Source organism: Crocodylus siamensis, chromosome 8, assembly GCF_052110815.1.
Source record: "Crocodylus siamensis isolate JL-2025a chromosome 8, ASM5211081v1, whole genome shotgun sequence".
Classification (NCBI taxonomy): Eukaryota; Metazoa; Chordata; order Crocodylia; family Crocodylidae; genus Crocodylus; species Crocodylus siamensis.
The window spans coordinates 56512323-56527084 of NC_143402.1; the positions used below are offsets into that span (position 1 = coordinate 56512323).

Genomic DNA, 14762 nt, shown 5'->3' on the forward strand with positions numbered 1-14762 from the left:
GCCAAGCCTGTAAGCATTCTGTGGGGTTTGTTTCCCCAAGGTGGACTACCTTGCATTTGTCAGTACTGAATGTCATCAGGTTTGTATCTGCCAACTTTTTGAGCCTATCCAAGTCAGCCTGGATTACCAGCCTATCTTCAGATGTGGACGGTCGACCCCCAAGTTTAGTGTCATCGGGAAACTTGGTCAGTCCACTTCTGGCACCAGCATCCACATGGTTGATAAAGACGTTAAAGAAAACAGGTTCAAGGATGGAGCCTTGAGGGGCGCCACTGATTACAGAGCGCCACAATTCACTTCAGTCGATTACCACTCTCTGGGTCTGGCCTCAGAGCCAATTCCCCAACCATCGGACTGTGATGTAGCCAAGGCCACAGTTGGCTAATTTTTCCAAGAAATCATGGGACACCAGATCAAAGGGTTTTTAAAAAATCCAGATATATGATGTCAATCTCTTCTCCCTTGTCCAAGTGACATGTCACCTGGTCATAGAAGGAGATGACATTGGTCAGGCAAGATCTACCCGCAACAAACCCGTGCTGGCTGTCCCTCAGTTCATAGGTTTGTTTATAAAAGGTGTTTTGTAAATTCCCTTTGAGGATTGGAACTGAGAGGTTGGAGAGAGAGTGGTTGTTTTCCCCTGTGAGAAGTGGGCATCCACAAGTAATTGCATATTTTCATCTTTGATGGATTTTCAGTGTGCATTCATTCTGGTGCACAGTTATTTGGTTTCTCCTACATATTTTCCATCAGGACATTTGGTGCACTGGATGAGATATATTACATTTCTGGAGGTGCAGGTGTAAGATCCAGGAATGGTGATGGTTCTGTTGTGGGGTGTAGTAATTGTAGGGGTGGTAGAGATATGTCTACAGGTTTTACATTTCTTGTCCTGGCATGATCTGGATCCAGTAGGTGTGGTTTGGGTCATAGGGAGTTTGCTTCTGGTGACGAAGTTAGTGAGATTTGGTGCTTGTTTAACGGCTAGTATGGGTGGTTCTGGGAAGATCTCTTTAAGAATAGGATCTTCTAGTATGGGTTGCAGTTGTTTGAGATTTTCCATATAAATTCCAGGGAAGATGGTATGTCATAACTAACAGTGTGCAATTCATGGGGATTTTGTTTTTGTACTGCAGCAATTCTTCACATGGTATCCAGGTGGCTCTTTCAAAAGTAGGATCTGTCTCTCTGGAGGCGTGTCCTTGTTGGGTAAAAACCCTCTTGAGATTTGTAAGGTGACCATCACAGGTATTCTGCTCACTGCAAATTTGGTGGTATTGGAGAATCTGGCTGTAAATTAGAGCTTTTTTGGATGTGTTTAGGGTGATTGCTGGTTCTGTGTAGATATGTATATTGGTCTGTGGGTTTCTTGCGTAACAGGGTCTGTATTTTACCATTTTAGATAGTTATTCTAATGTCTGAAAAGGAAATGTTGGTGTTGGAGTATTCAGGAGAGAGTCTGATGGAGGGGTGGCTATTGTTGAATTTGTGATGGAAATCAGAGACTGCAGGTTTTCTGTCCAAATGATGAAGATGCCATCTATATATCTCAGGTGTAACATAGGTTTGATGGTGCAGTTCTTGAGGAATTCTTCTTCCAGGTGAGCCATAAAAAGGTTGGCATATTGTGGGACCATTTTGGTGCCCACAGCTGTGCCCATGGTCTGGAGGAAGTGTTATATACGTTCGGTAGCATCTTGAGGTCTGTACTCTGAGTTGTAATCTTGCCTGGAGAAGGGTGATTGTGCCCGAAAGCTTGCAAATAACTTTTTGCCCTCTATTTAGTTGGTCTAATAAAGATATGCCATCTACCAAAAGAACCTTACTTGCCTTGATGCATGTAGCAGCAAGGTGAGGAGGGGCAACCAGTAAAGCCCAGGAGCCTGGGAAATCCCCACGGCAGAACACAGGCATCCCTATGCCTAGATCATCCCCAGCCAGCTGGGGTGCATCCAGACGAGCACCCATGTGCCTCTTGCAGTGTCTCAAAGCAGTCTGAGCTGCTGCAAGAGGGACGCTGGGAACAAAAAAATGTTTCCCGTGCTGCATATTTGCAGTGTGGCCTCTAAATGTAATACCTGGAAATCCAGGTATCAAAAAAAGAAAAACCTCCAAAAAACTCTACGGAAAAAAGCAGGGCAAGGCAGGTTCCTGTAGCATGCCCGGAAGCAACCAGAGGCCTGGGGCCTTGAAGGAGACGCTTTGGCAGGCAGCCAGAGTTGTCTCTATGGTTGCCTCTTGTCCCGGTGCTCCAGCACACTGCCTCAGCATGCGGCGCAAGGTAGAGCAGTGCAGGCGTGACCCAGGCCCAGGCAAGTAGGGACTGGGGGTTGGGGCTGTGAGGGTGCGGGGGGCTGCGTGTGGGTGGTGAACTGCCCGGGAGGCCTTGCATGGCCCGCCGCAGCAGCAGCAGCAGCCATGAGGCGCTCAGGACCCTCCTGGCAGAGATGCCTGCCCCGGCCTGGCACAGCCCCAGCCACCTGGCACCCGACATTGCCTGTACCAGGACACATGATGCCGCCCGGCCCAGGGCTGTGCACCTTCCAGCAGGACCAAGCCATTCAGGCTGTCGCCCCGGGTCCCGGCACCGCTTGCAAGGGCCATCCTTGAGGGGCTGGCCCAGGCTAACATCCTAAGGGATCGTCAGCACGGGTTTGTTGCGGGTAGGTCTTGTTTGACCAATCTCATTTCCTTCTATGACCAGGTGACCTATCACCTGGACAAGGGAGAAGAGACTGATGTCATATATCTTGACTTCAAAAAAGTTTTTGATCTGGTATCCCATGATCACCTCTTGGCCAAACTGCCCAGTTGTGGCCTTGGCTCCACCACGATCCGCTGGCTGGGAAATTGGCTTCGTGGTCGGACCCAGAGGGTTGTGATTGATGGCAGTCACTCATCATGGTGCCCTGTGACCAGTGGGGTCCCTCAAGGCTCTGTTCTGGGACCCATACTGTTCAACAGATTCATTAACGATGTGGACATTGGAGTCAGGAGTGGACTGGCCAAGTTCGCCGATGACACCAAACTTTGGGGCAAAGCATCCACGCCAGAAGATAGGCGGGTGATCCAGGCTGACCTGGACAAGCTCAGCAAATGGGCAGACGAGAACCTCATGGTGTTTAACACCGAAAAATGCAAGGTTCTCCACCTTGGGAGGAAAAACCTGCAGCATCCTTATAGGCTCGGCAGTGCTACGTTGGTTAGCACTACAGAAGAAAAAGACTTGGGGGTCATCATTGACCACAAGATGAACATGAGCCTCCAATGCGATGCTGCGGCTAGTAAAGTGACCAAAATGCTGGCGTGCATCCATAGATGCTTCTCGAGCAAATCCTGGGACGTCATTCTCCCCTTGTACTCGGCCTTGGTGAGGCCGCAGCTGGAGTACTGCATCCAGTTTTGGGCTCCACAATTCAAAAAGGATGTGGAGAAGCTTGAGAGAGTCCAGAGGAGAGCCACGCGCATGATCAGAGGTCAGGAAAACAGATCTTACGATGACAGGCTGAGAGCCATGGGACTCTTTAGCCTGGAAAAGCGCAGGCTCAGGGGTGATCTGATGGCCACCTATAAGTTTATCAGGGGTGACCACCAGGATCTGGGGGAACGTCTGTTCACCAGAGCGCCCCAAGGGATGACGAGGTCAAACGGTCACAAACTCCTGCAAGACCGTTTCAGGCTGGACATAAGGAAGAATTTCTTTACTGTCCGAGCCCCCAAGGTCTGGAACAGTCTGCCAGCGGAGGTGGTTCAAGCACCTACATTGAACACCTTCAAGAGTAAATTGGATGCTTATCTTGCTGGGATCCTATGACCCCAGCTGACTTGCTGCCCTTTGGGCGGGGGGCTGGACTCGATGATCTCCCGAGGTCCCTTCCAGCCCTAATGTCTATGAAATCTATGAAACTGGCTTCCCAGAGAGATCTGAGGTCCTATGTAGTAAATGCTTTGTTTGTAAGGGACTCTCAGATCTTTGAATGAAAAGGCAGCGGGGGAAGGGAAGGGAGATAGCTAGCATGCTTAGCTGATGACTGGCATTCCCTTCCTGGGACTGTTGCTAATTGTTTTGGTTCCAAAGCTTTTATTTTTAAGTTTTCCAACTGTCTCAGTGTCTTGATATAGCTGCTACTTAAAAGTAAATCATAGAAGTCATAGAGAAGACTAGAAGCGACCTCCAGATATCACATCTAGTCCAAGCCCCTGCCAGAGGCAGGATCAGCCCTGTCCAAACCATGCCAGACAGGTCCAGCATCTAATCTTTTCATAAAATTGCCATCAGCCCTGACAGCACCAGGCATCACACCTGAATCTGACACAGGGAAAGCTGGGGGACCACAGTGGCCAATGTGCTACTGCTGTAACAGGTTGTTAATATATGCACCAGAGACCCCAGGCAGAGGGCCATGGTTAGCAGCCAACCAAAAAAAAAAAGTTAGATTCAGGCAGAGGTCACATGAAGATACAGGAGGGAGCAATGAAGTTCTGGGAATCCTCTATAGCATGTGTACTACAGGTTGCAGCAAGGGAAGTTTAGGTTAGATATTAAGAAACACTTTCCCACTAGGAGGGTAGTAAAGCACAGGAACAGGTTACCCAGTGAAGTGGTGGAAACTCCATCTTTGGATGTTTTTAAGACCTGGCTAGACAAAGCCTTGGCTGGGATGATCTAGTTGGGGCTGGTCCTGCTTTGGGCAGGGGGTTGGACTAGATGACTTCGTGAGGTCCCTTCCAACCCTCATTTTCTATGATTCGGTGATTCTTAGAGGATAAAACCTCCTGATATTATCAAGCCGCCTGGAGTTTTACAGCTAGTCAGGGTTAGAAAAAGCAGCTTTACCTCTTTCATCGTTGGATTGCTGAACTAGGGTTTCCTTTGCTTGTCCTTTCTTCCTGTGGGAGCCAAGATCAGCCTAGTTGTTGGCTGGAGTGGATTTCCTGTTCCCAAACTTTATGACCTGTATCTGGTAGGCCTGGCCTCCTCTTCCTGCCAATGAGAACCTCAGCCTTTTTGCTAACGAGCCGCCTTCCTGTCCAAGTTCTCCTTCCAGCTGCCAGAAAAAGCTGGGTTTAAAATTAGTCATCTTCTCTAGCCCACATAGATCTGATTTGGATACAGGGGGCTGTGTATGAGATCTCTGCAGTCGAGAGGCTGAAGACCTCTGTACCCACAAAGGAGCATGGCCGTGTAGGTAGAGCAGTGGAAAGTGGTGCTCTACTCCTGATTCTACCACCCATGAGCTACATGAGGCAAGACTATTTTCCAGCTATGAACCTGCTCAAAGAGGATCATCCCCAACTAGATCATCCCAGACAAGGCTTTGTCTAGCCAGGTCTTCAAAACCTCCAAGGATGGACATTTACACATTTTAAAGCACTAACTTTGTAGCTGGTTAGCTCTTTTTGTAGCTGGATGGTCATTTTTATGGTGTGATAATTACTTTGCATGTGTGGGCAGGCTAAACTTTTTGTGCAATTCCCCAGTGTATGCATAACATATGTAACATCCCCCACACCTCAAAAAAGATGCAGAATAACTAGGGAAGTCCAGAAAAGAACAAGGTTGATGAGTAGTATGGATGGGGTTTGTCTACAAGGGAGAAACTAACAAGGCCAGGCCTACTCAGTTTAGAAAAGGGAGGCATGAGGGGGGACATGAGAAGGGTTTACAAAATACTAAATGGCAAAGAGAAAGTTGATAGGAATTTATTATTGAGCAACTCTCACTAGACAAGAACAAGGGGTCACAACATAACTTTAAGAGACTGTCAGTTTAAAGCTAACACAAGGCAGTTCCTTGTAGCCTAGGTTGTCATTAACGGGTGGAACTTGTTGCCACCAGATATAGTGGAAGCTGAGAGTTCAGTCAGATTCACAAAGGGATTGGACACATCCTTGGAGGAAGGGGCATCAGTAGCCAATGAGAGTGAGGGGCATGGCCTCTGAATTGCACCTTCCTGGACCTTAAATACTAGAGGCTGAAAGAGGGAGAGGAACAGTGGAAAAAACCCTGGTCAGACCCAATTAACTCTCCCTTTCAGCACCCACTCTATCCCCGTGTGACACAGGAAACTGGGCAAATTGGTTCTAGGGTCTGACCCGCTGAATGCCAGTTCTCATGTTCTTAACTTGTGCCAGGGGCCTAACCAACACTAGCATTTGCCAAGTTCTTGTTGCTTCTGTTTGCAAAGTTGCTCCATAAATATTGTAGGGGAAAGGGAGGGCTGGGGAGATCGTCCAGCTGTCCCTGTTTCAAATGATCTCCTAACACAGAGCATTCTTTCTCCTCTATCTCTCTTTTTTTTTTTAGGGACACCACAGAAATATGATCCCACATTCAAAGGTCCTGTTTATGACAGGTAAGAGCAGGTTTTGGGTGCCTGGCAAGGCCGTGGGAGGGCTCACGAGTGGAAGAGGGGGATTCAGAATCTTCCAGTTACTGTAGGTGGGCTGATGTGAACAAGGGGTCCTAGGAAAAGGGAACATAAAGGCAGGGTCCTGTCTTGGCCTACAGCATGGATGAAGCCATACAGGGGACTGGTCATTGGGCCTATTCCCTGTTACTACCAGCGGCTGCCTCCTGGGTGCTGAGGTAGGTGCTGGGTTGATGCAAAGGTGCTCTGGGTTCCACTCGCTTGGAGCCGGGACCTAAGCTTGTTTCTTTGCTCCTCATTCCATCAGGGGCTGCACAGACATCATCTGCTGCATCCTTCTCTTCCTTGCCATCATTGGCTATGTCATCGTGGGAGTTGTGGGTATGTACCCAGTGGCCTCACCAGGCTAGAGCGGCACTTGTCTCCTTCTAGCTCAGGCATTGCAGGAGTCTAGGCTTGGGGTACCATTGCCTTTTGGGTGGGATAAATAACCCAGGTATGTAAATAGTGAATGTCTCTTGCGTGGTGCCTTTGGGAAGGCAGTTCTGGGAGGTGTGCTTGGGCCTTGTCCAGTTCACTGCCATGGTGGCTTTCATAGTCACAGAGAAGTAAGGCTGGAAGGGACCTCCAGAGGTCACATCTAGTCCAAACCCCTGCCTGAGGCAGGATCAGCCCTATTCAAATCCTCTCCTGAAGTATGTCAGGTACTGGTGTGCTCCTCTTCCTTGAGGCAGGGTGTCTTCTGTCTGGGTGAAAAGACCATGTAAAAATCTCTGATGTAGCAGAGATCATAGGATCATGGGAAGGTTGAGTAGAAAGAGACTTTGAGGTCCCATCTAGTCAAGCCTTCTTCTCAAGGCAGGATCAGGCCTGACTAAACCAGCTTACCCCAGCCCAGTGTCTAGATGTCTAGTTGAACTTCACGCCATTCATTCTCTCTGTGGTGCTACCCTGTTCGCTTGTCTTAGGGAAGATTGGCTTGCTAACTAGTACAGGCCGCTGGCAAATGAAACCCTGTTGACTTGGAAAAAGCTGGAAAAAAGGAATGAGGGTTGCCTGGGTAATCCAACTGAGTTTTGTCTGTTGGGTTGTGTTTTGTTTTTTTGTTCCTCCCTTCCCCTATTCAGCATGGACTCACGGAGACCCCCGGAAAGTCATCTACCCCACCAACAGCCGTGGGCAGTTCTGTGGCCAGCAGGGAACGCCAAACGAGTACGTGCTTGAGAGCTGTCTTCTCATAGGAGACAATGGAATGGGTTGTGATGGCCTAGCTGAAGCTAGTTTCTTCCTCCTGGTCATACAGAGGGAGTCAGACTACCCTGTATCCTTCTGGGGAGGGGAGTGGGGTGGGGGAATGGAAGCAGATCTAGTGATTTCCATATCCTAGGATCAAGGGTTGGTGATGCCATCATTGCAGTACAGTGGGCAGTAAGAAGCTCCAGGCTCAAGGGCAGGGTCTTAAATCCCATTCCGTGGCATGGACAGAGGTTGATGTGTTGTCTTGGTTGCAGGAACAAGCCTTTCCTGTTCTACTTCAACATTATGAAGTGCACCAGCCCTCTGGTATTGCTGGAGTTCCAGTGTCCGACCACGCAGGTACTGCTGCAGTTTTGCCCCTCTCTCTTTCTCTGTCATGCTTGCATCCCACTGGCATCCCTGGGATATAGCCGGTGGGGTTCCTGCCATCCCTTTGCCCTCACTCTCGCATGGTCTAAAGCATATGGGATGACGCACAAGTTTGTGGGTGATGGTTACGCTGTGGTCCCTCACCTCTGGACTGTTGCTTTCCCCTGAAGCCTAAATGCATCCTTGAATCGGGTGGGTACTGGGGGTTATGCCCGGAGCAGATTCGGGGGTGGGCTGCATTGGTGCAATTGTGCCCCCTCCATTCCTCCTCCCATATTTGATTTTAAAATTTGGGTGGAGCAGCATGAAATGTCTATTCAGGCAGCAGTGATTAAATCAATTGACTTCATGGCTTATTGTCATCTACCGATTCCTTCTAAACTCTTCACTCCATAGGTGTTAATGCTCCTTTCTCCTTTGTTTAAGGGTCTTCATGTTTCACTAGTCAAGTTATTCTTTTTTCTGCAATTCTGTGGCTCCTGGTCACATAGAGTTAACAACAGTCTGTGGGGCTACAAAACAGAAGCTGTCTAAAAATATTAATTCAGGTGCAGAAAGGTTAACTCAGGTGAACGTTAGCTCGGGGTGGAAATAACTTCCAGGAAAGCATTGGGTGCACAGCAAGAAGCTATAGAAGGTTTGATTTTGTTTTATGAATGTGGAAAAGATGGACATGGAATTCTAATGGTGACAGGACTAAAGAAACAACGGCTTTTAAGTATTCTTGCCTAGTTTGTTGTGTTTTTTTTTTAAATACATCATGTATGATATAGAAAATTCATGCACATTCCAATAAGTTATATTTGGTTTTACTTTGATTTTGTATGGAAAACCATAAGAAAGAACATAAAAATTGCCATTTCCTGGGTCAGACCCTGGCTCCTTCTTGTCCAGGCTCCCATGTCACAGGGGCAGAGAGCAGATGCTGAAAGGGAGAGTGAATTGGCTCTGACCAAGGTTTTTGTCACCCCCATTCTGTTCCTCTCTCATTTGTAGCCCCCAACATTTAAGTTCCAGGAAGTTCTGATTCATAGGCCGTACCCCTCACTCCCATGCTCAATAGTTATTGCCTTCAGAGATGTGTCCAATCTCTTTGTGAATCTGGATAATCTCTCAGATTTCACCTCATCTGGTGGCAACAAGTGTCACAACTTTTTCACCCAGAATGGAATTAAAAACTGCCTTCTGTTAGTTTTAAACTGACTGCCTACTAGTTTCACGTTGTGACCCCTAGTTCTTGTCTGATGAGAGTTAGTCAGTAATAAATACCTATTGACTTTCTCTTCACTGTTTAATATTTTGTAAACCCTGCTCATATTCTCCCTCAGGGATCTCTTTTCTACGCTGAATAGTCTTGGCCTCTTTAGTGTCTCCTCCTATGGAAGAATCTAGCCCTAGGACCCTCATTATTAATAAAGCTTTTAGTTTCTTTTTTGGAGAAAAATATGTTGTGTGCACCAGGCCACCAGCACCACCCTTTTCAAAATACTAGGTCTGCTCATGGCCCTGCTCAGGACATCCTAGAGGAGATGGAGAGAGGAGTCATTTGTGAGGGATGCCCTTTCTTGGTTACCCCTGAAAATTGCAACAGCAACCAAAGGACAAAAGGATCCATCAAAAGGAACAGGACAAGAGGCTTTTCTTTTCTTGTGGGCTGGTTCTTACACCATGTCTGAAATTCTTTCAGATCTGTGTGACCAAATGCCCAGATCGATATCTTACATACCTAAAGGCCCAGAGCAGCAGGACTGTTTCCAAAAGTGACCTTCAGTACTACAAGGATTTCTGTGTCCCAGAGTTCACAAACCTAAAGAAGGTAAGTGGATTCTTCTGCTTGAGGTGAGAGAGGGTGTGTTTTAGACTGCACACCAGGGTTACCTAGGGCCCTGCCACGTGTTCAAATTCAAGCTGGATAAAAAGAGCTATGAAGCTGTTGCATATTTTCAAGCACTAACATTGTAGCTGGTTGGCTCTTTTCATATCTGGATTGCCATTTTTATGGCGTGATAATAATTTTGCATGTGTGGCTAGTCTAAATTCATTGCACCATTGACCAGTTAATTGCATAATTATTTTGCACATTTGGCCAATCTAAATGATTTGCCAGTGAATTGCATAATATATGTAATGTGTGGCTAGGGTCATAGTTTGAAGAAGACTGAGATGGTGGTATTTGATTCCAGTCTTCAAATCCCAGAAGGGTGATGACCGAGTGGATGGAGATGGGCTCTTCTTTATGGCTTTTGGGAATGGGATTAGGAGCAACAGATTCAAGCTGCAGCAGGGGAAACTGAAGCTGGAAATGAGGAAAAATATTCTGATTTTGAGTCTAGTCGAGCATTGGAACAGGCTGCCCAGAAATGTGGTGGAGACTCCATCCTTGGAAGTTTTCAGGAACAGGTTAGGCAGACACTTGGCTGAGATGATTTAGTAGGGGATGATCCTGGCTTGATCAGGGGGCTGGCCTAGATGGAGGTTCCTTCCAGCCTGACTTTCCCATGATCCTGTTTGACTCTTTACTATTAACTGGGTGCTGGTGCATTTCTTTAGTGGCCTTGAAATTACCAGCCTAAGAACTTAACTTTCGTGTGTGTATCTCTCTTCTAGTCCGTGCCTGAAGTGCTGAGGGATGGAGATTGTCCAGCCATGATCACGCCCAGCACACCCTGTACGTCCGCCTGGGGAAGCAGGAGGGGATAGAGGCTTCAAGGGGTCCAGGGAACTGGTCACAACTGGTTTAGGAATTAATTCAAGATTTTCTTTTCTGTCAGTACAGTGGTATTGGTGGCCAGTGGCAGCTTAGGTTGCAAATGCATTGCCCCACCCCCTGGTGACTATGTTGGGATTCCCTACTTGGGATTGGCTCTGACCAGCTCACAGATCTCTTCTGAGACTGGATCAGAGGTGGAGCTAAGATTTTAATTGGGAGGCACAGATGGTATGGCACATCAGCACATATAAGATAACACACATACAACAAAATCTAGTCTTCCTGAGCATCTTGACAGTGCCTCCAGTGCTTCACTGTCAGTCATGTCTAAACCCAGGTTAATCTGACCACACCTGAGTTAAGATTCATAGCTAGGGATGAAAAAAAGACCCATCTATAGGGCTGTGAAATAGAAGAGACGCATTCCCAGGGATGACTAATGGACAGCAACATTGCAGAAAAAGTGACAGTTTGAATAGGGGACTCAAGACCATTAAAAAGATAAAGGGGCATTAGCACCTATGGTGTGGAGAGAGATTAGCAGGAATCAGGGAGATGATAATGAACCATAAAGTCAATGGATTCTAACCATTGACCAGGCATTTCTAACTAGAAATGCCACTACTTCTCCCAGGCAGTTGGCTTTAAAGGGTGGAACAGGAACCAAGGTGAGTGTAACCACACAACTGCATCCCTATGTCATGTGTGTGTGTCCCAGATCTGAACTGGATGACCCTTTCTTTCTACCAGTCACATAGTGGTGATGCAGGTGTTGGAGATGGGAATAACCAGGAAGAACCCCCTTCCTGGGTTTTGGTGGAAGATCAACGGTGGTGTTTTAGGGGCTGAACAAAAGAATAACCCAGGTTCAGCTTCTGACTACATCACTGCATAGCAGCATAGCAGGGGTAGAGTCCTCTTTCATTTAGATGGATTATGGGGTTAGCACTATCAGCACTTTTCTCATTAGCCTTTCTTAATTCCTTGTCCTGCCGATGTGACGACTCTGTTAACTGTCTCCACTCTCTGACACTGCTGTGTCTCTCCTCCAACAGTGGCTCGCCGGTGTTTCCCAGCCTTCAGTGTCAAGAAAGGGGTCGTCATGGTTGGAAACAAGACAACCTTTGATGATGGATTGAACCATCAGAGAAATGTGTCTGAGCTGCTGGAGGGGGCCAAGTGAGTCATGTATCATATTTTTTACAGATGATCTTTACTACAACTTGTTGATGAGTCTTGAGGTAACTCAGGAGTCCAATCTTTGACTTGGGCATCCATCCACAGAAACTGCAGGTCTTTCTGCAGGAGAGAATAGGCTATCTGTGGGGATTCCTCTCCTCTTCCTTTCTCTGCTCTCTCCTCTCTGCTTCAAGGGCAAAACGTTTTCTTTCAAAATCAGCTGCCACTTGGTTGAGCTTAGAATCATAGAAAATGAGGGTTGGAAGGAACCTCAGTAGGTCATCTAGTCTAACCCCCTGCTCAAAGCGGTACCATCCCCAACTATATCATCTTATCCAAGGCTTTGTATAGCCAGGTCTTAAAAACCTTTCATGATGGGGATTCCACAGCCTCCCTGGGTAGCCTGGATAGGTTGTATCGCCACTGGAGGTCTTGGAGTATTAACAGTAGCCCTGATGATAGGCTGTGGAGGCAACTGTTCCTTGGAGAAACTCCTTCCCTTGAGGTGAGCTTCTTGTCTGTGGTTGGGAGTGTAGGAATGCCAAGGACACGTGAGACCAGACACATGACAAACACAGAACAAAAATACCCCATGCCACCCCTAAAGCCAGTACATAAGAACTTGAGAACTGCCATTCACTGGGTCAGACTCTAGGTCCCTCTTGGCCAGTCTCCTGTGTCACATGGCAGCAGAGAATAGTGCTGAAAGGGAGAGTGAACTGGGTCTGACTAGGATTCCCCCTCTCCCCCGCCTTGTTTCTCTCACTTGCAGCCTACAGCATTTAAGGTCTGATTCAGTAGATAAGTGTAAAACAATGTAGTTAAATATAAAGTTATGCACGTGGGCAAAAATAACCCAAACTACACCCACACTACAATGGGCTCTGCATTAACTGTTATCACACAGGAAAGAGATTTGGGAGTCATCGTAGTTAGTTTGCTATAAGCATCAGCTCAGTGTTCAGCAGCTGTCAAAAAGGCAAACAGGATGTTAGGGATTATTAAGAAGGGAATTGTGAACAAAAGGCAAAGCATAATGATGCTCCTTTATAAATCTATGGTGCTTCCACCCCTTGAATCTTGTGCCCAGTTCTGGTCCCTGCACCTCTGAAATTTGCTAAAAGATCTAAAGAAGTTTCACAGAAGGCACAAGGATGATCAGTGGTATGGAGGGGCTTCCATAGGAGGTGAGACTAACAAAGCTAGGCCTGTTCAGTTTAGAAAAGAGATGCTTGAGGGGAACATAAGGACTCACAAAATACTGAACAGCCAAGAGAAAGTAGGATTTATTATTGACTAGCTTTCACCAGACAAGAGCTAGGACTCGCAACATGAAACTAGGACGCCATCAGTTCAAAACTAACAAAAGGAAGTTACTTTTCACCTTTTGTTTCATTAAAGGGTGGAACGCATTTTCACCAGATTTGTTGGAAGCTGAGAGTTTACCTCGATTCACAGAGGGACTAGGCACATTCTTGGAGGAAAGGGGCATCAGTAGCTATTGAATGTAGGAGTGAAGGAACTGGCTTCTGAGTCAGGACTCCCTAGACATTAAATACTGGAGGCTGGACATGAGAGAGGAACAAGGGGGAAAACCCTGCTCAGACCCAGTCTACTCTCCCTTTCAGCATCTGCTCTTTGCCACTGCATGACATAGGAGACTAGGCAAGATGGATCTAGGATCTGATCCAATAAAAGGCAATTCTAAAACTCTTGGAAATACAAGTATGAAACGTGGTACAATAAAACACTTCAGAAAAGGGAGCACTAAGAATCTTCAGGATAAGCATTAGAGTTAACAGACTGGCTTCTCAGCTGAAGTCAGGTTTCTTTTTGTAGTAAGCAAGGGAGAATTTTAACAAGGTGTCTAAAGGAGGACATAGAGATAGATTGCGGATGTTCAGAGCACTGCCAACACTTTCATTCTGTTACAGCAGTAACTCTCAACTGGCGTCCCATGACACTCTGGGGTGCCTTGAGATCCTTTCAGTGGTGCTACACAATGTTAGCACTGTTAGGTGGACAAACGCTATTCACCGGATAGAGCTAGAGATTGCAAATAGGAATCCATGATGTTAAAACCATGCTGATCTGTTGTGGTCTTCCTGTGTTCTTCACAGCAGAAGAATGACTCTAAGATTTTTCCATAGTCAAAAATCAAGTGAAGACTTAAGAGCTGGTATTTTCAGAGGTGGGGCTGGAGTCTAGTGAGGGGTGCCTTGAGTCTAAATAACAAGGCAGTGGAATAGATACCCAGGGGAGCTGTGGACTCTCTGTTACTGGAGGGTTCAAGAAGAGGTTGGACAGACACTGGTTGGGAATGACCTAGGCCTAGCAATGCCTGTGTTCTACTGTGGGAATTTTCCAGGCTTCTGGGCTTTGCTGATTGCCCCCTCCCTCGCTCCCTCCCCACTCCTGCTACATGTGTCAGGATGTTTTTAAGTCTCCCTTAGAGACATTGGGTGTTGGCTGCAGCCCAGGCTGGAGATTTTGATCGGGGTGTGCTAATGCTCCTGCTGGGACTAAATCCAGAGCTTTTGGCAGGAGACTCATGGCCCTCCACTTGGGGTCAGACTGATGCCATATTTGGGGTCAGGAAAGAATTTTAGCCCCTGGCCAGATTGGGACAGACGGGGGGGAGTTATGCCTTCCTCTGTAGCAGGGGCATGGCCTCTACCTGGGATCTTTTGAGGGTATATTAACAACCTTTTATAGAAGCAGAGCATCCTTCTGCTTTCTCCGTGACAGGTTCAGGTGTGATGTCTGATGTTGTGTCAGGGCTGACGGTAGTTTTACAAGGAGATTAGATGATGGATTTTTCTGGGATAGTTTTGACAGGGCTGATCCTGCCTTAGGCAGGGGATTGAACTCAATAT

At 47.1% G+C, this 14762-nt stretch overlaps 1 protein-coding gene across 4 annotated transcripts in view; it reads left to right on the forward strand.

The window, feature by feature from the left end:
• SLC44A2 (solute carrier family 44 member 2 (CTL2 blood group)) overlaps positions 1–14762 on the forward strand; it is a 48956-nt gene that overhangs the window by 13083 nt on the left and 21111 nt on the right. For all 4 annotated transcript variants that reach the window (XR_016443718.1, XM_090059010.1, XM_090059009.1 and 1 more), the window contains exons 2-8: positions 6308–6356; positions 6679–6752; positions 7499–7583; positions 7883–7967; positions 9685–9813; positions 10605–10665; positions 11763–11886. Coding sequence is in view for 3 of the 4 variants with exons in the window: in XM_090059010.1 (XP_089915136.1) it covers positions 6308–6356; positions 6679–6752; positions 7499–7583; positions 7883–7967; positions 9685–9813; positions 10605–10665; positions 11763–11886 (607 nt within the window). In the remaining variant the exon portion in view is untranslated. The remainder of the gene's footprint in view (positions 1–6307; positions 6357–6678; positions 6753–7498; positions 7584–7882; positions 7968–9684; positions 9814–10604; positions 10666–11762; positions 11887–14762) is intronic.